This window comes from Mercenaria mercenaria, unplaced genomic scaffold (genome assembly GCF_021730395.1).
Source record: "Mercenaria mercenaria strain notata unplaced genomic scaffold, MADL_Memer_1 contig_5089, whole genome shotgun sequence".
Taxonomy (NCBI): Eukaryota; Metazoa; Mollusca; class Bivalvia; order Venerida; family Veneridae; genus Mercenaria; species Mercenaria mercenaria.
In genome coordinates this window covers 105,781-131,722 of record NW_026463373.1, presented here as the reverse complement: position 1 = coordinate 131,722, position 25,942 = coordinate 105,781, and the positions used below count along the sequence as shown (strand labels likewise).

The following is a 25,942-nucleotide window of genomic DNA, read 5'->3' as shown; positions in this document are numbered from 1 at the left end:
TCAACATGATTAAAGGATTAAGCCCCCCTGGACGAAGTCCACAGTTTAAAAGGCTAAAAAACGTTTGGCGTAGTTTTACATCTGCATCGTGAATTGCCAAATTCATGTTTAATTGTTTATCACAAATGATTCCTAAATGTTTATAATGAGATCCAGCTGGAATGGCCTCAGTTCCCAAGGATAGACCGCTTATTTCGTTTATCACAGAGTCATTATATGTTACTACGCAGCATTTGGAAGCATTATATAGATAACGCCATTTCAAAGAATAATTGTAACATATATGCATCATGCCCTGGAGACCAGATTTAGAATACAAAATCAAAACCATGTCATCTGCCACTGTTGGAGAGCTCACATGAATATTATATAAACAAATACCAAGTCCACTAGATTCTAATTCATCGATAAGGTCATTTATGTAAAGTAGATAAAGTGTCGGAGAAGTTATCCCCCCTTGTCTGGTTCCCTGAAGTACGTCAAAAAACTGAGAAACCGAACCATTTATGCGAACACAACTTTTCATTTTATCGTACATGCTGACAAAGGAGAGAAATATATTGTCATCAATTGAACAATTGTACAGTTTCCAAAGCAGACCTTGATGCCAAACTCTGTCAAACGCCTGTTTTGCGTCAAGAAAACAAATATACACTTTACTACCATGTTCCTTACTGTAGAGTATGCTTTCTTTCAGAAAAAAATGAAGTCATTAGACAACCTAGCCCTTCCTGAAATCCACCTTGCTGTACATTTAGTTTTTATACTATTTTGTTTTTACATCTGTCCAAAACAATAAGTTTGTACATTTTCAAGATTACATGTGTTAGTGTTATTGCTCTATAGTTGTTGGGATTGTCTTTACGTTTGCTTCCGCCCTTGTGTACCGTTACTATCACCCCCTTTTTGATGTTGCTAGGGATATATCCAAATCTAAGCATTCCTGAATAAAGTAACGACAAAACTTTAGTTATAAATTGACCACCATAAATAAAATGTTCGTAGTAATTCAAATCAGTACCACAGGCTTTGTTCTTTTTGCATTTAGTCAAGGCTTTAGAGACATCCTCAGGGCTGACAGCAGCAGAATTTGAAAGCACCGAGTTTGTAACAGCTTCGTTTAATTTTATGTCAATATGATGTTTCCATTGCTGATCAAAGCTAATACTTTCCGAGTGGCTATATAATTGCTGGAAATAATCTTTCCACTGTTCCTTTATTGATAGATGATCCCGGTATACTGTTCCATTGAATATCATTTCCGCACCAGGTCTCGAGTTAGAGCTTTTCCTTTTAGAATTAACAAGTTTCCAAAACTGATTTTTATCTAGTTCGGCTGTTTTATTAATTTCTTCGTCAGCGTCTTTCAAGAATTTAGCAACGTAGTATCTGTGAATATTCCTGAATTCAGCTTTTGCCGACTTATAGAGCTGTAAAGCAGTGTTGTCTGGGCTCCTGGGTCTGCCTTCTCTGCACCAATTGGAACGCCTGTCTTTCATATAGCTGTGAAATCTAGATAGATGTTCATTCCAGTACGGTTTCAAATGATGCTTAAAACGGGATTTTGGGAAAGCAGCCTTTCCACAGATAACAACAGACTCTGTAATCAAAGTACAGCATTCGTCAACTTCACTTATATTGCGCAAATGTGTATTAAGTAAGTCAGTAAAATCCTGTTTTAATGCAGTTTGGTAATTTTCAATATGGACGCTGTGAACCTTTTTCCAGCAAATATTAGAGTTTTCATTGAATATATCCTCCATCGTGCACGTAATATCCACATTAATTGAGCAAAATATAGGTCTGTGCCTGGACACATTTAAGCATTCATCATCACTAACTTCACAGTCGCTTAACCAATCCAGTTTCTCAGCAGATAGCATGATGTAATCAATACATGATGAGTAGCGATCCCCGTACGCTACAAACGTATTTCTTGCACCCCTGCATGACCTCAGGGAGTTCACTGGTACAAGATTACACCGTGTTATAAACTCAGTAAGATAAGCACTTCGTCCATCTGTTACATGATTTGACATAAATGTAGAGTTGAAATCACCTAGGTAGATAACTGTTCCGAAGTTACTATACATGTTCCATAAATCAAACAGTTTATCAATATATTCTCTATATTTAACAACTGGATGATTGCTACAAGGAAGATACACTTGTAAAAATATATAAACTGAGACTGATTAATCTGAAACTGAATTCCTATAATTCTATCATCGTCAATGTCTAACGCAGTTATACAGTGACTGTATTTATCCTTCCATAATATAGCTATACCGCCTTTACCAACAGTCCTGTTACTAGGTAAAATAAGGCTTTTATCGGACACTGCATAACTTTTGTAAATATTATCAATAGAATTCAGAAAGTGCAAGTTATAATTTTGTAACCAGTGTTCTGATATACCACAGATATCAACATTATGTTTTGTCAAAATATCAGCGAGATAAGAGCTACTTGACATGATACCAGTTACGTTCCACGTCAATAGATTAAGAGAAAATGGTTCACACATATTTATCTAAAAATGTTTTCTAACACAACACAACTTGCTAATCAACATCTGGATTAAGGTACTCGTACCTATTCTCATGAAAAAACGAGAAAGAAGAATTTGCACAAAACATGTTTTTATCAGATATATCACTCCTACTATTATGGGCGTTTCGTTGCTCCCGTACTGAGGTTTTCCTGGTTTGCCAGGGTTTGCAAAATACACCCTTGGGCCAGAATCCTTTTTTTCTCAATCAAGTACATGTTTTCATTTGGTTCAATATTGACCCGGATTACAGCATTACCGGGAGAACGTTTAGACGGGAAAATGCGCACCATCATAACCTTAGGCCCTCTTTTAAATATGTAATCGGTCAGTAACGGCACGGTCATTGATGTCTGAAAATCCCCCAACAAAGAAACGTTTTGATCTTTTACGCACGTGAGCGTTAAAATCGTCCACCTTTTGATCGCAATTAACACCATCAAGACCAATATTACACGAGTCACGGTCTGTGATTCGGACCGGGATACCATTAACCCGTGGGAACTTGGGAGTACCAATATCAGAATGAAAATATCTGCGAATGTAATATTTGCTTTTTGTTTGTTTGACCTATATGACTTCTTATTGTTCATATATGAAGACTTTTGTGCTTTGATAACATGACTCTGTATATCATTCCCGTTTTTAGACAGTAACATGACGTCAGAATCTCTCCTGTTTTACTACTCAGGTTTAAATAACATGCATTAATTGCTGCGGGAGTACTGGACTGGCTTACTACTGCGCTATAAGCCCGGGCTTCCGGGAAATGGACAACAGGTGTGTTGGATTGAGATTCAGACGCTGAACTGCTTGCCTGAGTAATGTTAACATTACTGGTTTTGCAATAATTGACGTCATTTTCGGGGGAACTATGAGTATAACTGTCTCTTGGATTGCTACATGAAGGATAATTTTGTCAGTTTTTAGCAATAACTACAACAGGTGCATCGTCAACAAATGTTTCTAGCTTATCAACTCTCTCACTAACAACTGCAGTGTTACTTTCCAGAACTGACATTGCGTGTATAACATTGCTTGTGAGACAACAAAGTGAGTTTTTGACACTATCAGAAACTGAATTTGTTACCGACTTTACGTCTATCGTTACAGCTGATAACATCTTTAACACCTCGCTTATCTGATCTGCACGAAGTTTATCCGCAGCAACGCGTTCCTGTTTTAGCATTAGCACTTCCGCCTGTAAACCGGAAATGGCGTCTTTCATAATCACAATGTCCTTGTGACATAAACATTGTTGAGGTGGTCTTGAAGGAGCATTTGGTATAATATCTTGTTTGTCGCACACTGACTGGGATTTTGTCCTACCGCGAGAAGCACTGAGGATTTCCTTCATGCTGGAGAACTCGTCACCTTCTAGGACGGACAGGAGGACATGAATGTCATTAGCCAGTTTAACACTTATAGGATATCCCTTGCGTGTATAAACACGTCGTTTCATCTTAACATTATTACCATATGGGAAATCTTCACATTCCTTTACAATGTCAAAAAGTATTGCTCTTGTTTGTTCGAGTTTATCTTCGTCTGATGCATAGTCAAGAAGTACCTTAGACACGAACATGTCACAAGGCATGTCCCGAAATAGGCATGACAATCTGTTGTACTCATCGAGTTCAGCATTTTGCTCATTACTAAAGCTTGGACTGTCTGTTTCCGGACAATGTGGTGGATCAGCAGCAAATACCAGAGGTATCGAGACAGGCAGCTTGACCTCGGTGTTATCATTCAAAAGAAGTGGCTCAAATTCATTGTTAGCCGTGACCCGTTGCGGCGATAAAGAAATTAGCAGTTATACTGATCGGGATCGAAGAGTGAATACCGCACAGGCAACAATAGTTATATACCGTTATTTATCCTCCGGCCAGTACTGCACTACACTGCAGATCTGACCCTGCAGGCCAAAAGAATTAGTCTATATATAGAATTGCACATTTTCATATGTTGGATGAACAAAGGAAAATCATTTTACATCAAATTTCTAGTCTACGCCATGAGTAAAGTCACATTTTGTGCTAAATATCAATGATCATACCATTAACCTATACTTTAGTCCAAAATATATCCGTGTTCCACTCATAAAAAACATATAAATCCGATATTATCTGAGAGCACAAACAACCACAACTTGTCACTCTGACCTTTAACATTCTTGTGAGAGAAACTACATGCACATAAAATATAAAGATTTTGCTCAACTCAAGTTATATTTATATTTACATTTATTTCATTTGGTTTTATATATTTATTTTATTTCTTATCAAAGCAGATGATGATGATAAAAATACATTTTAAGTTTCAAGTCTAATTATCTTATATTGTACTTAAGGAGGTAGGTTACCTTGTTACCAGGGTAAATTCAGATTAGTTGAACCGCAGTGATTTTTTGTATTTCGTGTAATTTAATGTTTTAACTGCTACAATCTCAGTTCCGTTTATCTCTGTCCCTTCAAGTACAATTTTTATCCAGGTTTGAAGTACATGACCCTCTTAGGGTATTTTATATAGAAAGAAGAAGGAAAATACGGATATTTAACACTTTTCAGTGTATTTTGGTTTCATTGTTATCCGTATTAGTCTGCATAATTAATAGTTTTACTAGTATGCGCATTAGCTTTCTAATAAAAGCTTAAAATGTATATGTCGCGGGGCTCGTGTTTCCATGGTAACGCATTTTCTTTCAGTTTTCAACAATTATGTTTGAAAACGGGTTTTTCGACGGCTTCAGTGCATTTCTGTTATTGGCCAACAAGGAATTTTTGGGTAATATGATTAGCAAAATACCAAGAACTTTACATAGTACTATGTTTTTCTTAAAGTTTAGAGTAACCATGGCAACAGAGATGTTTAAAATAGCTTATATGTTGCTTTTTATCATAATTTCTTATAAAAAACTATTATTTAAACTTATCTTTCTTGTTAATGTAGCTTTAAAACATTTTATTTCTAACGTTAGTAATATTTTCATATGAATTGCAGTTAATTCAACAAATTTCACAGCTTAAAATACTTACAGCAGTGCCCGTCGTCTGATATTTTATTGAAAAATCGTTCTGCATGCTGCTATTATTCTCATGGATATTGTTGAAATGAAAATAAAAAGCCGAAGCTGTGTTCCTTAAATAGACCAGTGTCAACGCTTTTGAATTTTACAATTAGACATATAGGTCACGGGCTTCGTTTCCATGGTAACATCAATTTAATTCAAGACACCACAATTTTATACTGAAATTTGAACAATTTTAGAGCTTAGTTTTAGTATTTAAGTAACAAATTATCAATGGAAACTGGGAAATAGGTATAACAAATCAAACTGCCCAATTTTTATTTGTAAATGACCGTAATAAGTTACCTTTCAGCCAACTACATTCCCAATCACATCAGTTACCATCATCCATTTTCTTACATTCCGCTTAACATTTCAATATAATTACATAAAAGAAGCAAAATATTGATCATTTTTCAGAGTAAAAGACTAATAAAAAGTATTTCAGCAAATAATGGCTGTTTAAAAATAGTTCAAATAAAGAAAAAGCACAGAATAACGCACTTTCAAAATAAAAGCTATTAATTTTGCGCGGTAACTGACACGTAACGTCATGACGTCAATGACGTCATTTTAAGGCAACAATGTTTTGAAGCGTTTCTGCGGCAATTCATTCATTATTTCTGCATTATTAAACCATTAAACATAAGATCGGAGGCAGGTTCAAGATTTGTTTTCAGGAAAATGAATATACAAACACATTTAATTTGTCGTAAACGTCGTCGTAAATCGTCACGTTAGCTTCCGGTTGGACATGCGCACATATAAATATGAAGGTAACCTACCTCCTTAAGTAATATCCCGAAAGCGAAAATTACAAAAACACTTGAGGTATGAAAGGGGCATAATTCTGTCAAAAATAAAATAAGAGTTATGGAGATTATAACCATAGTATTGCATCAAGTATGATTGTAAAGAAACATTTTTAATTTCAAATCATTATCTTTTAGATTATTAAAGATATGTCTATAAACGAAGCTTTTGAAAAATTTAACATGAAACTATTTCAAAGTATAACAACTTGGTGACCTTGACCTTGTGCCCAGCTCCTGCACATACTTTGTTTGCATGCTGAACAATGTTAATGGGAAGTTACAGTAAAATTTAAGGGAAGTAATTCTAAAAACAAGTATGCATATGGTCATTAATAATTGTGCCAAGTTACGTCAAAATCACTCCATGCATTAAGAAGAAATGTTCTGGACTAAGTCATTCTTGACTTTGAACTTTGACCTTTAAGTGTGACCTTGACATTAGACCTAGGGACCTGGTTCTTGCGCATGACAATCAGTCCCATGGTGGTGAACATGCAAGCCAAAAAATATCTAAATCCCTTTAAGGATGGTTGAGTTTCAGGTTCGACAGGAAAAAAAGCCCTTTTAGCCTTTGACTACCAAGTGTGACCTTAACCTTTCAGCTAAGGGCCCTGGTTTAGCGCATGACAGGTTGTTTCATCCAGGGAAATACTTGTGCTAACTGATATTTAAATCTTGTTTTGCAGGACAATGTTATAGACTGGACAGGAAAAAAATCCTATTGACCTTTGATCTCCAAGTGTGATATTGATCTTTGACATCGGGGTCCGGATTTTGTGCATGAAACGGTGACTCATCATGGGGAACGTTTATGTCAAGTAATATTGTTATTCCTTTTATTGATGACAGAGCTATGGACAGAACACGAAACAGACCCGGTTATTCCCTGTTAACATTTGACTGCCAACTTTTACATTGACCTGAAAGTTGTGCATGAAACATTATCTTATTATGTAGGCAGTGTAACTAAAGATACAAACTTCAAGTAGGAGCTATCTATTTTAGACATATGTGTAGTTAACTGCATCAAAGTACAAGGAATGAAAAAAAATATTAAAATATCATTTTCTGAAAAAGTGTTATTTGAGCTGAAACAAAATGATCCCGGGCGAAATATTTGGAAAAAATGGAGACAACTCCGCTAAGACTTTATGGTAAGCTTTGGTGGCCATTGACCTAGAACCTCATGCAAACTATGCACTTTTTACCTCTAAGCAGGGAAAAAGCGCGCATAATTGCCACATGATTTAGCAGTCTGAATAGAAAACTGTGTAAAGATCAAATAAGTTAATGCACTTGGGAAAGTGGAACATTTTCTGAGGTGAATTTGAGAACAGACAATTTTTTTGAAAAAGTCAAAACCCTCAGAATTTCACAAGTTGAAATATATTGAAAAGGCTACTGCTTGAAAGAGAACAGTCTCATCTACCCATATATATGCGTCAAAGTATGGGAAAAATAGAAATATGAGAAAATCGAAGAAATCAATTTCAGGACTGTTAGATGCATGACTGTTTTATCATGCATAACATTTAACATAGATAGGTTACTTTTCCTTTGCACTGATATAACACGGACAGGATTAGGATTAACAAACGGTGTTCACTCAACAATTTTCCTATATAAACAGATTGTTTTCCTTGTGTAAAGAAGGCTTGTGGTAAGTCTCTATATTATGTTGTACATTTGTGCCAAGTAATATTAGAATCCCTTCATGGATAACATGACAGAGTTATGGACTGGACAAGACAAAAAAGAACATGTTGACTTTTGACCTCCGTATGTAACCTTGATCTTTGAGCCAGTGGTCCGGGTTTTGCGCATGACACGTCATCTCATATTGTGGACCGGACATGAAATTGCAGACGGACGGACGGAATGACAGAATGATGAACGGAAAAGCGCATTCGCATAGTCCCCGAAACTGGTTTTAACCCAGTAGGTGACTTAAAACTCATTGTGAATTGAATACCGCATCTTCAGAGCTCAATATTTTGCCAACATGTTTTCTGAAATTACATATAGACGAACTCCCTCCAAGCATCACTTCATTGGTGAATTGTGAGTTATGATAAATGTTTTGATACTAGATTTTACATTTATTTCCAAAGAATAGACGGAACATCAGAAATTTCAATAGATCAGAAAAACCGTTACTTTGAAAATTAGAAAAAATTAAAATGATTTGAACTGATTGGTTATAATAAAGAAATTGATTTTCAATTTACCAAAGAATAGACCGAATGTAGTATTCACATATACTTGTGACGTAGGAGCTATATCATGTTACACAGCCTGCATGTTGTTTAGCCTCTTTGATACCTTTTAGAAGTTGCCTAGCTTTCGTAGAAATAAAAGTATAAAAAACAATATAGTGTTGCTCTATGAGTTTTAATTAATAAACGACATATTACAACATTGGCTATGAGCCTGTACAGAGCACATTAAAACATCACTATACATTCAATAAGGAGCTCCTTTAAAGCATCTCTATGGCTCATACCAGACGTTTGCACAGATAATAATACTATTCTAGGATAACGTCAATATACACATACTTGAGCATAAAAAGGGGTTAAACTATGTATTTTATAGTTACGTCATAATACACATATATGAGGGTAAATATGAGTATTTCATAGTTACGTCATAATACACATATATGAGAGTAAATATGAGTATTTTAGAGTTGCATCATTATACACATATATGAGAGTAAATATGAGTATTTTATAGTTGCATCATAATACACATATATGAGAGTAAATATGAGTATTTTATAGTTGCATCATAATACACACATATGAGGGTAAATATGAGTATTATGAGGTCATATCCCCATTTCATATATCTTTGAATACATAAGTCTAATTACATATTTTAGATTGGGCCTTAAATGTAAATACAATATGACGGTACCCTGTATACATGTACGTTATAAATGTATTAAGTTGTTAGGGATTACTATAAAATCAAAACATCCTGTCTGTCGTCCAGCTACAGTTTTGACATGATTATTATTAGAACACAAGCTGAATCTAAGCGTGATATGACCTAAGTCCTAAGACCTAGTGGTAGTTTTCTGTTCACATATAAGAGGTCCACCGTCGCTCCCCGGACACTGCCGGGCCTCTGATTAATGGATGGACGGTATGTTAGTTTATTCCAAGGTAAAAGGCAATTTCATAACCTGTAACTTGTGGAAACCGTAGAAATATGATAAAGATATTTTCAAAGTGTACTTGCTATCAATTAAATGAATGATATATCATCCATAGGTTCAAAAACTGCCGAATATCAACAACACGTTAAGCACAGTATGACAACATCAAAGCTGATTTATAGTAGGGGTGAATATGATATTATAAATAATAAATATGTGTTCTTTACAAAATCACTTATATAACTATTCATCTTTAAAACTCAGTCCATGTATCTAATTTATATATATATTGATATTTCCAGTTTTTTTATTTTGGTAATGAGCCAACAAATTTATCACACATTACATAATGAATTGACTTTCACACCACTTTTTACGATGTAAGTATATGATATTTTTCAGATCATTTGGAATTGGAAAAAATCAAATATGAGAGGCTGAACGATCTTTTGCACAATATGCATGTTTACAGAGTAGGTAAACAAACATTAGGAGGAGACGAATATGGTAATTATTCCATGAGTAAGAGACGTGTCAAATATAGAGCACTCGTCGAAAACTTTCTCTGTACGGATGTATTAGATTTTGTTAAAACGAAAGATACTCGATTCAGTGGTACGGTACATGCCGTCGGTAGCTGCTCTGCCGGAGTATCAGTTTCTGCAAACGAAGCAGATCTTTTGTTTATGATAGACATTGATGGGACTTTAAGAGAAGAACTACCAGGTTATGCAAAATACCGACTTTCTTGTAGCAGTTTGGAGAAATGGAAAGACTGCACAACAAGCGAAGGAGTATGATGTCAAGGAAAATGCCATCTTTGTTTTACCCTTACTTGGAAGAAGCTTTGAAGTCTGACTTGCGAAATAATCTTACTGTATCAGAAGATGGTACTAGTATTACCCCGGTAGTACGTCTGACGGGCATCGGAACAAAAGCCACTACGGTTACGGTTGCATACAGCACGACAGATATTATAGATATCGACCTGGTTGCAGCAGTAAGCAGTAAGGGATTGCCGCCTTTGGCAACCGCCACTTGGCTTCAAGGCAAATCATCCTGACCAAATTCTAAATTGGTTGAAAAATAAGAGCATCTGGATTTCAGCTTGTTTCAAAGGCACCATATCCATTGAATGAAGGTGAAGAAACGACACTGTGGCGTATTTCGTTTTCTTTGGCGGAGACCATACACTTACAGGATTTGGACGCAGACATCAAAACTACCGGGCTTTGCGTCAAGATATGTTTGTTACTGATGAAGTTTTATAGAATGTGTTACCTAGCTCCTACAGAGAGGAATGCAACACCAGTGCTAAAATCATTTTACTTGAAGGTTGTTTTCCTTTTAAATGTCACGAGTATCCAGATCCCGCTGATTGGGCATCCGACAAGTTGGCGGAACTTTTCGTCTCCATGTACCGTCAGCTATACAAAATGGTAGAAGAGCAAATGATACGAGTAGTTATATATACAGCGCTTCTAAGCCACTTTTTGACCTCATTTTGACCCTAGCCCTTAACCTAAACTGACCACTGCTGGCAAATTAAAAAAAACACAGGTTTTAACAAATTACTGTGAAAACCTCTAGTTTGACAAAGTTCGGTTTTATATGTTTTAAACACGTCACTTTCGTGTACTATGTTCATGTTTATTTTTAGTAACGTTTACAGTGTAAACGCTCATTTTTAAACCAGGTAATTGGTTTTAAATATTTTAAATGTATTTATAATTTTGATGTGAAATAGGAAATAATTATTTGTTCATTTGCATTTTGATTTTTAACTCTCAGTATTTTATACAAAAAAAAAAAAAAAAAAAAAAATCATTTTTTTGTTGGATTTAACGTCGCACCGACACATGATAGGTCATATGGCGACTTTCCAGCTTTAATGGTGGAGGAAGAACCGAGGTGCACCTCCGTGCATTATTTCATCACGAGCGGGCACCTGGGTAGAACCACCGACCTTCCGTAAGCCAGCTGGATGGCTTCCTCACATGAAGATTTCAACGCCTTGAGTGAGGCTTGAACCCACATCGGTGAGGGGCAAGTGATTTGAAGTCAGCGACCTTAACCACTCGGTCACGGAGGCCCCTAAATCATAAATTGTTCTACCATCTTGTAACATTTTAATGAAAAATAGACAATAGTAACCACACAATACACTTGTTTTGTCTTGATATTGTATGTTATTGCATTTTACATCCAGGATATAACTAATTACTTCTTTTGGTGGTGGTAAACCGAATGAGCAAAATATATTTCATTTACATAACATACCCAATGTGTTCCGGGTCTAACAGAGTCTTCCAAATTTATAATTCCGCATTCCCTTTTTAGCTTTGTTTTTGGTAAATTATTTCTGCTAAAAAGACTCTTAAAATTTTTAATACCAATTTGTCTTACCCATTGTTCAATTTCAAAGTTAGAAATAGGTTTATTTCTGAATTTTACTTTTTTTACCGGTACAAAAGGAATGCGTCTATAAGGTCTTCGTTGGGAATCAATCTGTTTACCTTTTCCACTTAACAGGGATGTAATCAAAGGCATTCCGAGACTTGCAGCCAGCATACCTTAAGAACCCACTGTCTTCTTTTTGTTTTTGACTTAGTTTTATTACACCAGTTCCCCTTAATTGTTTTCTTTGATTAGGTGTAAGATATGGCGATGTCATGTTTCTCTTATTATTAGCCACCGAGAAAATACCATTTCCAAGTAATTTACTGACACCAGTACTTGCAAGTTTGAACAAAGTACCGACACCTTATGGCGCTAATATTTTTGGAGCTATTTTTGCAGCTACCGGAAGTACTGTTCGACCTAACAAACCAGCCAGAGCTCCTTAAAATCCTACATTTTGACCTTGACTAGCCATTTCTTTTATATTTTTTTTTTTTAAACTGTAATTTCTAATCCTTCTTATTCCTAATAGACTTTTCGATTTGATTAATCTGGTTTTTTTTTGTTTAAAGTAAAGGAAAGTTTCCACGCAAATATTCATATTTCAATCTAAAATTATATAGAGTTTTATTATTATAAGCTCTTGACAAATTTTTCTTCTGTCCATCTGTTAAATTTACTTTATATTCAATATAATTTGATGCCATTATATATTTTATATATATTTTATTTAAACAATAAGTTCATTTCCAATAGTATTTATTTCAACTGTTTCTTTATACAATACAATTGCGTAAACATGGATATTAGCTGCTGGAATATTTAATTTAGCTGTTTTTGTAATATGCTTAGGATCTTCTGCAATTCCTTCTTTTTTTAATTCTTAAAATGAACAAATCTAAACAAACTTTCAAAATTTTCAACATTTAAGAGACTTCCAGTAGTTTCATTAATTTGTTTATGAAAATAATTAAGAACGTCATCATAAATTCTCGATATACTTGTATATTCCGTCTCGGGATAAAAAACACCATTACCAACTTCAAGACGGCAAGATTCCAGCCTGCAGTTATTATTTGCTGCATTAACTTTAAATGCATCTAATAAATGTGGGTTATGCTCTTGTGAATTACTCTTATCAGGTCGTTGTAAATAAACAAATACATGTTCGGGTTTTGTTACACCAGCTGTTATTCTAAAAGTTATATTACTCTGTTGTGTATCTGCCGACTGTGTTATCATTTCTCGGAGGTATTTACACATTGCTTTCGTATATCTTTCAGAAATTAAATTAATTCCATAATCATTAAAAATTAAACGCGGAACTCACAAAATTAATTTAGTTACAATTACCCTACCTGCATCAGCAGCATTAACTCTGTAAATTAATTCATCATCATTTGTTAATTGGAGTGTTATTTGGATTTGGCTTTGAGATTGCATATTCTGTTCCAAACCCTGAAAAAAAATGAATAATTATTTAACGGAAGTTTAGCATTTATCTCATTGCCACCTTGGATTAATCCATTTCTAATATCGAAACCTTTATTATATCCAGCTTAGCCATCCCTGCTTTCAGCACTAGCGCTAGTATCTAAATAAATAAATTCATTTGTTCCAGTTGATTCTGCATAATCCTTAGATAGTTCAACTAAATTATTTACATTTATTACCTTGTATAAATTATTACAATCATAGACAATTTTTCCATTTTGTTTAACTATTAGCTGATCAACTGTTGAAGCTGCATTATTAATTAAAGCGATTTGATCTCCATCACCATAATTATTACCATTAGCAAGTTTATTAACTTTAAAACTTACTTCAAAATAACCATTAAACCAATCAAAATATGAACTTCTATCATTAATTGTAAAGTGATACACACTTTTTTGTTGTTTAACATTATTTTCCAAGACGGATATTAAAGCTGTATCTAATTGAATAGGAGTTAGTTCGTATCTTTATCATATATATTTTTTTATTTTTTATGAATTAATCTGTTAATACGTTTACGCCTTACAGAACGGGCATTAAGCCCATAAGGAGCTAAGGCTCCTGAACCTGACAATAATTTATTTATTCTTATATTAATATCATCATTATTTGAATCTTTATTTATTTTTTGTAATTCATTAGCAATTAAATTACCAACAGGTTTTTCTTTTGATACAACAGGTTTTTTAAATACATTTACTATTTTGTCAGCAGCTAAATTCCCGACTTCCATTCCAATCTTTTTTGTTTCACTTCCGAGAGCGGTAGACAACAGCCTCCGGGGGCTTTCAGCCACCGTTTTCCCTGCAGTTTCCAAGACTCTTTTCCCAATAGAAGACGAAACCAATTTTGTTAAAGTGTCAAAGATTCCCGAACCATTTTGAGCTAAAACTCCTGTCTGAGCGTAAAACTCATAGGGAGCTAAAGCTCCTGTCCAAGCATCAACAAAGATAAATATTCCTTGATTTTTGTCATAAACTTTCTTGTACATTATATATTTATATTTGTTTTAAAATTAATGTAAAACTTGTTTCAGCTCCGTTACAATTGATTATTCTACCAAATACATCTGTAATATATATTCTTATTGAATTTATAACATTTTCATTAATTTCAGAATATCCAACTCTGGGTAGCTCTTTTGTAAATGGATAAGCTCTTGTTAAAACTGCAGTACTTAAAGCATAGAGAATATTGCGAAAATTACCATCGACAAGTGAATTATCAATAAGATCACAATGAATGTAAATTGTATCCATAGAGTTAGTTATATTTGGTGTCATAGTTCCCCATTCGGTTTTGTTTAAAGCTTTTTTCTCAAAACCGAGCAATGTATGAAAATTTGACATTCTCAAATCCAACATAAAATTATCATGAATTGAAATTAGGATTTTAAAACTACTTAAATCAAATTCCAAACTTATTGGGGCAATGTCTGATTTATCAAATTCAAAATCATTATTACTTATTAATGTTTCTTTGATATAATTATTGATGTCCGTATAACTGTAAGAACCATTTGTAAATATGATATCTTTCTATTCTTTACCATTATTGTAACGAATTCTTTTATTGTCGTATTCGTCGCTAATATATTAGTTCATCAATTATGCTAATACCTTCATTTTTTAGTTCTTCATTATTATTTCCGGCATCAATTGAACCACAAATAAGCTCTAAGTCATTAACCAATTCTTCTGGATCGCACGCACAAACGTCATAACCTTGTACCCTAATTACTTTCATGGATCTTTTATTGATAGGTAATCCTGATTTTTCTGTTCATTCTTTAAATATTTTTCTAGAAAGTATTGAATGTTTTTTATTATTGTTATATCTTTTATTAATCAAATCAATTAAATCATTATCTACCTTAACGTTAATAACTTCTTTTCCTGTGTTGTTATTTCTAGCTACTAATTTATTTTGACCATAAAGTTTATTAAGATCAATCAATAAATTACCATATTGTCCATTTGGTGAAACATTATATGGATTGTGATGTTTTATTCCTTGTCCATATGTAGGAGCCATATCAAGAAAACCTTGCAACCGACCTTTGTACTTTATCAGTTCGTCTCGTTTATATTTTAATTGTTTTGATTCTTTTTCTTTATTAGGATCTTTTGACCTTGCTTTGCTGTTTATCGGACCATTTAAACTTGCGATATTCTTAGTAACATCGCCTATTGTTTTTTGAAGTATCTTTTTATTTATTTTATCAGGATCAGATTTATCTGCAGTAAAAATGTCAAACATTTCAGACGGTTTGTAATATTCATATTCTTCTAAAACATCATTATCCAAATCAGCATCTAAATGTACTGTAGTCATTATCTTCTCTTTTAAAGTTAATTCTTTTTCATAATCTTCCATTGTTTTTTCTACTTCTTCTGTAGGTTCTTTGCTTATTTCTTTAATTTTCCCTTCCTTGTATTTTCTAAATTCCCTCAACAGTTCTTCAACTTCTCCAGGAGACCCTGTAATTGGTTGCGGTTCTTGGAATAGCTGTGGTAAACCTTGATATGTTTGTATGTCTTTTATTTCGTCACCGAGTGACTCTAATTGTTGTTTTATTGCAGGTAAAGGTTTTAACTGTCTCGATAATTTTTCTTTTTGACTTTCTATTCCTTCTGTAATTGGTTTATAAATTTCACTATAATACATTTCTCGGTTGGCAGCCTTTTTATATTTTTTTCTCTCATTATTTCATCTCTAAGAGCTCTTACCTTTTGCCTGACTAAGTTTTTTCTTTTTCTTTTTTTCATTAATAGTCTGCCAATATCTTAAGAAAATGTGACTTCTGGTGGCATTTTTGTTAATGCTCGGATATTAATATAAAAGTGGTCCTTAGAACCAAACATGAAATTTAAAAGGGGCTGTCGCCTTCTAGGGTTCCTTATTACAGTATATTGGGGTCAAAGGTCAAATGAGTGCATTTACAAATTAACTATGCGGCTAATGCCACTGTGCACTCGTTTTGTTTTCATATAACCACCCAGATTGGTTTAAATATTGTGTCTCTACGCTCTTTACTATTTTGATAATAAAACTGAAAATAATATAAAACATTATATATAATATATGATACATATTATATAGAAATATATATACCTGGGAAAAGTGGCATGCATATACTTGAACGTTTTGTAATTTTTATATGTGGATCAACCGCAGCAATATTTTTGGTACTGTCGTATCCAAGGGTTATTTGAATGTCATTTCAAGGTCACGGATATATCAAAGGTCAAATCTGAACTTTAGGAAACGTACTTCTGACATATTAAAGATAGCAAAATGGTGCGTATATTAATAAAATACTCAACAACTCTTCTTACTCAATACCTGTTTTTCCTTTTATCTCTGTCAAATTTTGACAGATTTGAATGAAAATTTTACACAATGTTTGCAACGAAACATAACAACGATCATAGCCTGGATAAAATTAATTTAATCGTGAGGGTAACAATAAGGTAACCCTTAAATTAAAAGTCACATAATTAGTAAATTCCAAATCACAGCAGTGCATTTTGATCCTATGAATTTGGTGAAATTTAAATTATTATACAATGCAAACTGAATGTTCAACTATGTTTAGTTGAAATGAAACATCCGTCAGTATTTAAGTATGAACATGGTAATTTTATATCAGGTTTGTGACGTCATTATTGACACCACATTAATGGTTGACGTGGAATCAAGAAGTACAGTTACCTCAATGATTATCAAATTTTCTCAGCCAAATAAGCAAAAGTATTTTTTAAAGTAGCAAAGATACGTCTTTAAACGAAGCTTTCGAGAAAGTTAAATATGATAATAATTCCAAGTATAACAACTTGGTGAGCTTGACTTTGGGTATAATGGGCCCAGCCCTGCACATACTTTGTTTGTAGGCTAGATAAGGTTTATGTGAACTTACAGTAAGACATAAGAAATATTAATAAAGATATGACAGAAATACAGAGGTTGTCGAAAAACTTTAACCTTAAAAATAACATAAGTATAACACCTGGTGACCTTGACATTGGGTATAATGGGATATGATAAGATATAAGCAATAGAAACAAAGAAAAACAAATGTTTCCGAAAACCTTTAACCAAGAAAGCTCACGCCGACACCGTGGCGTGTAGAATAGCACTCCTATTCTCCAAATAGTGGAGCTAAAAATTAATATGCAACACAATGATGATAAGCTTTGCATCGAGAAATATGCACTCAAACTTTTGCGGAATGATATTGCACCGCATATGTAGCGCAAAACTTGCGCATATTTCTCAAAACAAATGTGATATTCTTTAAATGCACACTTCAGAATAGTATCCTATGTCAGGACAAGATCATATTCATAATCTCTTGGAGACTGAAATATCTGCCGCAAAATTGTTTAATCCCGCAGATGGCAGTACTTGCCGCATAGAGACCAGCACCAAGTTGTGACTTTTTATTTTTGGGTCACCTTATTTGAACTATCATGGCTCAACAAATGTACTTACAATGGCTATCACTGTTATGTTTATCTAACAGAACTGGTCATTAAACAATGTGTCCAATTTGCATTCAAATCTGTGGCAGAGATAAAAACAAAAGCCAGGTTTGGAGTTAAAAAAGTTGTTGATCGTATGATTATAAAATGATACTGCAAATACATTTCTTGCACATCAGGCAGCAACAAAATTTGAACTTAAGCTTTGCACTGACTATAAAAAGACTATTTAAATATTTTTCGTTTGTACACTTTTTGAGAAATGTGTGCGAAAGGGAAATACGGTATGTTTTGAGGAAGAAGACTACGACTGAAAATGAATTACATGTAAATATATAAACATTCTTATATCAACAGTTAATATCACTTTACGGTCATGTATACAACCAATAGCTCAATAAGAAGAGCGCTGATCTAAGGATCGCAAGGTCATGAGTTCGATCCCCAGGAGAGGTGTATGTTCTCCATGACGATTTGATACTAGACATTGTTAGGAATAGTTTCGTCCTCCACTTTTGAACCATATGGAGAAGGAAAGTCTAGCATACGAAGGTATCCGAGCTAAAATAATCAACAAAAATATACTCGATTGGTTGGGGCGATTTGTGCCGGAGATTAGGATTGAAGAGGACAAAGACCCAAGGTTTTCTCCTCTTATTGGTATGGCTTTCGGAAAAGATGAAGAGTGTGAAATGATCGAGTTTCCAAAGGTTGCAGATGACGATGAAGACGAAAATAATGCATTTGATGTTGAAGAGTATGAACTAGAGGAGGAGTAAAACAAGAAATAGTTTTAAATAGTTTTAAATAGTTAATTGCATACATTTTATTTTGCTGTTGATTTTTGAGAAAAAAAATGAATAAGAAAAGATCGCTTGTTTTTCTTTGACATAAAATCTGTTATTGAAATTATCTATAGTCCCTCTTGTTAATACAGATCCCCAAAGGTGTATTCTTCTTTTTGCCATCATATTCTAATGCATCAAAGACTACTAAATTAGTTGAAGTGTATGAATTTAGATTATCATCTTCAGACAGGCTTAAATGCTTAATATTCAGGATAGTTATGGTTCTTAAGCCCAACATTTCCTCTACTTTCATTCTTCCATTGTTTTAGATTATTAATATGAAATTCTTTTCCCTTGAGTCGGAGATACTGACTTAGATGCTTCTGGACGGACGGACGGACAGAACTAAACTTGTTTAAGCTGATTAACATAACACATTTGGTTGAGATATTATTAGAGAACGTAGCGTCCAAATTATGTTAAAGTCATTATATCTATTAAAGAGACTAGTTTTATATAGAGGATCGGACGCAGACATCAATGCCAATCGTTCTTTTGTGTGTACAAAATTCTGCAGAAAGTGCTGCTTTGTCCAGAAAGAAAAGAACATGTCGCCAGCACCTTTACAGATCCTATTAATTAAAGGTCTTATTGCTGTTGGAATGCCAAGATTCAAGTTCCTGGTTTCCTATAAAGTTTGTCGGACGGTTTCTATCAGTGTTCCAGCAACTTGATGAAGTCATCAACTTGAAAAGAATGTCCTATTTCTTTATATAGGTAGTAAATGTGAGTTTTCCGACTACATGTTGTCAGGTGTAAATCAAAACCTGCTGGACAGAAGGGGAAGCATATGGTCGCCAGTTTGTCCGTCCGTCCGTCCGAGATACTAGTACTAGTATTCTGAAGAAGCATTGGAATGAAAGAAGCGAGTTTATTTCAAACATGCCGCTATGGCTACACGAATTGGTAATAACTCGATAATGAAGGAATTCAACTGCTGCAACTAGATTTGAACTATGAAAGTTGTTACGGTAGTCATACAAATCTTCACTGGCTCTCTGTAGAGTACACAATGATCTATTTTCGAAGTAATGTAACATTAGAAATTATAATAAGAAGCAAAATACATGAAATTAAAATCTTTATTAAGAAAACTAATTTATGAAAATAAAATAACAGTCACTTAACAAACAAAAATATCGTAAGAGGGATAGCATATTAGTATCTCTGTGAAATCAGCAGCTTGTGTTTGCATAAAAACTAACATTTGGACGGAATATTCAAAACAAAATATGTTAATTTCAAAAAACACTTGCAAAAGCTCATTTCTAGTTTTCCTCAGTAATAAATTCAAATATGTGAAGTCCATTTTTTACTTTCTTTGTAAGTTTTTCAGAACTACAAGTCAAAGACGGCGGACAAACGCCGATCAGCATCAGAGTCGAATTAATGAACGCCGACCAGAGGAGTATGCTTTGTTTTTACAAAGATATTGTTCAAATGTTGCTCTAAAACGGGTAAAATTTAAGAAAAACTTGTTTTATTATCGTAATAATATAGCTTTCATGAGATCATCAAAAGAAATTCCATAGGCCGTTTGCGTGTATTGTGATTAAATAAAAAAAACAACTAAAAATTGTAAGGTCTGTCAAAACAATTATCAACAGTTGCTATAACGGGCTATCTTGCAACAGAATTAACAATATGACAGCAATTTTAAAATCAAGAAAAAAGCACTACCACTGGTTCGTTATGCAGCCATAAATTAAAATATAATGATATATACATGTACAGTCTATCACTGTTGCTGTTAGTAATATGTCAATGAACTGATATGTTATAACTTCTAATGACTTCTAATATTCATTTGACGAAACGTAACATTAACTATATGAATTGATGCCACTTTATGCTTATTAACATCCTGATGACTAACATTTTTACAGTGTTTTTTTCTATTTTTCGCTAGTCTATATGGTATGGACCATTCTTTTTTATCCTGAAACTGCCATCAAAAAATGTCATTCTTAAATATTACATAATGTTCAATTGGAATATCATAATATGACCATATTTTTGGTAAATATTTCCATCATAACAGTTGAATTTACACTGCTGAATATCAGAAGCATGTGCGGTGGACAAAATGGTAAAATCTGTAATATGATCAACTTATCATTTCCGTATATTAACATAACTTTGTCTTTAAAAAGAGATTTGAACAATAATAAAATGCTGTAATTGCAAACATAATTATTCGTTGAGATATATGACAAAGTTTATTATTTCTCTTCATTAGTTGCATCCTCCACGCGAACACACGTTCTCCAGGACTTTATGTGCTTGTTTCACACCTTTGGAAGCTGCATGGTGAATCAACTGATGAGCTTCTCTGAAATAAATGGAGCGGGATTAATTTAAGCCATTGAATTCATACATCATTACCTTACATTCCCGGTCCGAATAGTATAAAAGAAACTTGCTGCAGTTTCTTGTATGAGAGATGAGGCAAAAATTTCACAATAATAGAACTTGTTCAAACTTTGTATGTGACGCAGTTTCATGTTAGAAACAGAAAAATGCAAAATCAGTCATAGGCCACCGTGCTTGTTTAGGAGTTATCTGCCCTTAAAACTGGAGTTTTCTTCAAATTTGCATATTCAAGGGCAGATAACTCTTGAAAAATCATGATGACCTTCATTTTTTTCATAATTCTGTTTCTAACATGACACTGTGTTCATATATAAAGTTTGAACAAATTTTATTATTGGGATTTTTTTACCCAAATTTGCCACAACAGTCCATTACTGGCTTACCAGCCAAAGGCAAAATTTATTACATATCGTTTTTATGAATGTTGTTATGTGACTGTTTGCAAACCTATGTGACTATTGACCCCTGATAATATGCCACTTTTCTGGGTGAATCCGGATTTATCTGGGAAACGAGTGAATACTGTAGTACTATTCCTTTGTGTGAAATATTTGAAGAAAAGCATAACGATTAGGACAACCGTTTGATATATTCTTTAAATCAATAAAATGAGTTCTTAGAATAATTTTACTTAAAATTTCACCCGGTAAACAAAATTATAAATTCAAATGGCACAAAAACGCTTAACAACGTTACCGTATTTTCCTGTTTTAAAACAACTTTTAAAATATCTACCTTTTAAGAGACAAATCGGCTAAAATCATTCAGCCTCGGAAATATGTGTAACGACTTGTCACTTCCTCGGCTGAATAAGTTTAACCATTGACCACTTAATATGTAGATAGTTGTATTTCATAAAAAAATCTGTAGTTTTTAATCAATCATGCAGTAGTTTTAAGTCGATTTTGGCCGACTCGTTTCTGCGATTAGGACACAACACAATAATTTTATGTAAATGCAATTCTGACTCCAATTTCGGCCGGTCCCAAATCTTTCAGAACTCGATATTTATGTCAATGAAAATGATTTATCAATATAATTTACATATTATAAAGTATATCAAAATGTATACATATACCAGACCAGATGGAAATTTTAAACGGAATTCGTTACCCGTGTTTTAGGTCTGTTTTCATGCCTTTAAGATGACCGATAGCCAGGTTGTATGACGCGTGAGGGTGGCCCTGATCCGACGCTTTTCTGTAAAACAAAAAAAAAATGAACCAGTACATCGTAAACATCTTCGATGAAAAGATACAGCTTTGCTTCCCTCATGTCGTTTCTACATATTAACATGAATTTTTTCGTGAAAAATTGAGAAATGTATTAAAAGTAAAAACTTAATTTAAACGTAGAAGAAATCACTTTGTCAGCATTTGTTACGTCACACATGACCTTAGCATGAAAATCTGTGGCAGGCAAGTTGTAACTGTTTTACTCATATCTGTCACAGAGTGAGAAAAATGTGCAACAAGGCCGTAATTTGAACCTCACCAGGGTCCTCGTTATATCGATTTTGATGTCTCTACAACCTTTCCGTCGTTGCTTATAATACTGCATACAGATCACTTAAGCTTTCGCGACCACTGCAGATCATGACCAGCCTGCACGTCCGTGCAGTCTGATCATGACCTGCACAGTTCGCCATTTAATCAGTATCTTTTTGGTGCGCACCCCTTTTAACAGTTCATGGTACTGTCCAATTGAAAGATGGACAAGTTCATTATAGAAATTTAGCGGGGTAAGACTACATACCTAAACCATTCCATGGCTTTCTGGTCATGTTTTTCAACTCCTTTGCCTAAAACAAGAAACAAATGTATGTGTATTACTTACATCAAGAAAGAAAATTCTAACATGATCTGACTCATATTCCTATCCAACAAAGAAGGCTGAAAGTTGTGTGTTATTTCACAACAATTCACTGTTCTGACTACAGAAAAAAAAACAACAAACAAACAAAAAACAACAACAAAAAACAAAAAAAAAAACAGGCAAATATTTGATGGACTTCGTCAAGGATATGGTAATGTGTTAGAATCGAAATAATATTTCTCATTTAGTCATTTGCTCTTGAATAAAATCATTGTTTGTCGTTTTAGATGCGTATATTTCTATTATTATATCACTCGGGGCTGCACCCTCTTGATATAGATCTAATTCCTTCGCATCTTCGCATCTGAACTCCAAACGATGATTTTATTCAACGACAAATCACTGAGTGAGATAGCTTTTATAATATGTCTTAAATAATCCACTAAGGAAGGAGATCATACAGGGAGCAGTGAAATAAAATATCATTATCCACATATAGATTCTAGTACCATTTTAATGAAACACGTTCAAAAATGCTTTACAGCAGCAGCCACTCAGAGTGCCCCATTCATCCGTTACTAGTACAGACACAGAGTGGTCAGACCGGAGAAAGAGTAGAAAGAGAGTCCGTCTAAAATGTTCCTAAACAGACAGCCTGCTTCTTGAATATGTGTATAGCACCAATACATGCATATTAAAACCTACCCTTCAGAATTACAGAAAAAAATGAGCTATTAAACGTGAGAGATAACATACCATGGAGATATCGTTGTCCAACCTGATGCTGGGCTGAAGCGTAACCAAGGTGGGCATACGCATGCGTAACATGGAAGTGGAGATTATCAAAATAGAAGTAAGCGTAAAATGCGAACGCAATTGTGGCACATAACGCAAACCCCTGAAAGAGAAAAAATATTCAAACATATATACAAAGATTTTATGTTGATTGGGTTTTACGGCGCACCTAGCCTGGTAACCCGTTGATGATTCGTGTTTTGTTAGAACAAATCATACCTAATATTTATATGCATTAAGGATTCCCGACTAATTTTGCGCTAATTGGTGTTAAATGGCATTCACTGAGTTTCTGATATTATCAACTTGCAGATAGAAAATAAAAGAAATTGTCAGACTGGATACCCTGGCAACGGCGCATCAACACAATACAGATTACACGTTGCCAAACAGAACAAACGATTTTGGTTTCATATCTAATTTACATGAGGTGTTGAATCTATTGGAATCACAGAGATACAGAAAGATTTTAGTATGCATTTAAGTTTAGAATGATACGTCTAATATAAAATTAGGAATGAGGTGTCGAGAGTGATTAATATAAGTTGTAGAATTTCCTTCACAATCGACCTAAAATAAATTCTGTATAAACTAATATAAAATTATTGTGTCAGTGGTATGAATGTCTAAACAAAGAAACTGACGATTTCATCATGCAAACCTATGGTATATTTTCTTGCATTGAAACATGCAAAAATGATGTTTTATTTATATCTGACGTACAAAATACCCCATTTCGAGTTGTGAATTCTTCAATTAAGTGATCGAGTTAGTCCCTCCTTTCGAATTATTTTGATCAAATTTTAAAAGCTCACACTGAAATCACATATCGTATGTTCTTTTTTAACAAATGTTTTACATAACCAATTTAATTACCATAATACTGTGAACGAACGGTTACTAAATTATGTAGATCTACAACTATTTATTGTTACTTACTTTGCGACTGTTTTTTTTTTCCAGATCAAACAAATATAGACCTAATGGTGTGATTGCACAATTCGATATTTCTTTTTGTAATTCTGACATACCGTTACCAATAGATTATTTTAAACAAAAGTAAAATGTTGACTGCGCAATTTTAAAAAATATTGGTAAAAAAAAACAGTATTGTGTTAGAAGATTTTTAAGTATAAATGCTTATACTGGCAAACGTGTTGTTCTTGAAAACAAACTTTTTATTTACATTTTATGCTGCACGGTAAATGCAATAATAACGTATAGATCTATAAATTATAGGTAACTTAAAATTTGTTTCAGTATTCTATTTGACATTGTTTACCAATAGATCATTCGGGTGATTTATCGATAAACAAAGCCAAAAATCAATGACACCAAATTTGCTTCATTGAATTCAATAAGCTAGAGAGTGGAAAGCGTTAGGCTACTATTTCAGATATTGACTGGGATCATCAATAATTCATTACATTTATACAAGCATTGAAATAGACATGGATGTAAATCATTGGCGGCAATTCAACATATAGTATCACATATCACTAAAAAAAAGTACCACACTGTCACTCAGCTTCTAGATAATTAAAGTGTTCTATCAGTCAGTCAAACCTTGATTTTTTCATGTATTAGCATAACCATAGATGAGCATAGATGAGATTTTACAGGTTGAATAGTAGATCGATAAAAACTGTTCCAAGAAGTTGTATATATATAACTATGCTGACAGATGATTCTCATAAGCTTATCTATAGCATTCCTTTTATAGTCTCATATTCTTTTAAAATTTGAAATAAAAGTTACAGTACAGTAGATCTACAATATTAACAATTCTGAAAATTTCAATACCTCGAAAGCTCTCACATGTAGCGGATCAGGCCTTTTCTTTCTTGCTAGAAAAACCTTTCCTCCATATGGAAGTTCACTGTCCCACTCGGAATTTGACTCTGGTACGTATCGCTGTCTTAATCCAGAAGTATCACTCTCAGTTGAAATTCCGGTATCCATTGCAGCCGCCATTTTGTAAACAGAGTTGCAGCGTCTGGCGCCACCACGTGGATAGACGCTGTCAACTGGTTGGCAAGGAAACAGCAAGTACCCGTTTAATTATTTGCTTTGCAGTGCTCAATGTCAGATATTCTGTCCAGATTTCCTTAACGAAAAGTTAAGTTCTAATCGC

The 25,942-nt window shown here is 33.8% G+C and overlaps 1 protein-coding gene across 1 annotated transcript; it reads right to left on the bottom strand.

The window, feature by feature from the left end:
- Positions 1 to 19,958: 19,958 nt before the first annotated feature.
- On the bottom strand, positions 19,959 to 25,920 carry LOC128554514 (secretory immunoglobulin A-binding protein EsiB-like). The gene is made up of 5 exons (XM_053535786.1): positions 25,612 to 25,920; positions 23,770 to 23,911; positions 22,954 to 22,999; positions 22,312 to 22,398; positions 19,959 to 21,157 (listed from the first exon to the last, which is right to left on the bottom strand). Exons 1-5 carry the CDS (start codon positions 25,780 to 25,782, stop codon positions 21,061 to 21,063), a joined length of 543 nt encoding a protein of 180 aa, XP_053391761.1. The 5' UTR covers positions 25,783 to 25,920; the 3' UTR covers positions 19,959 to 21,060.
- Positions 25,921 to 25,942: the final 22 nt, after the last annotated feature.

Coding starts and splice junctions, on each gene's coding strand:
- LOC128554514 (XM_053535786.1), bottom strand. CDS start 25,782: ATGGCGGCTGCAATGGATACCGGAATTTCAACTGAGAGTGATACTTCT. Junction 23,000..23,769: donor TGGACAACGATATCTCCATG/GTATGTTATCTC, acceptor TTCTTGTTTTAG/GCAAAGGAGTTGAAAAACAT. Junction 22,399..22,953: donor AAAGCCATGGAATGGTTTAG/GTATGTAGTCTT, acceptor TTTGTTTTACAG/AAAAGCGTCGGATCAGGGCC.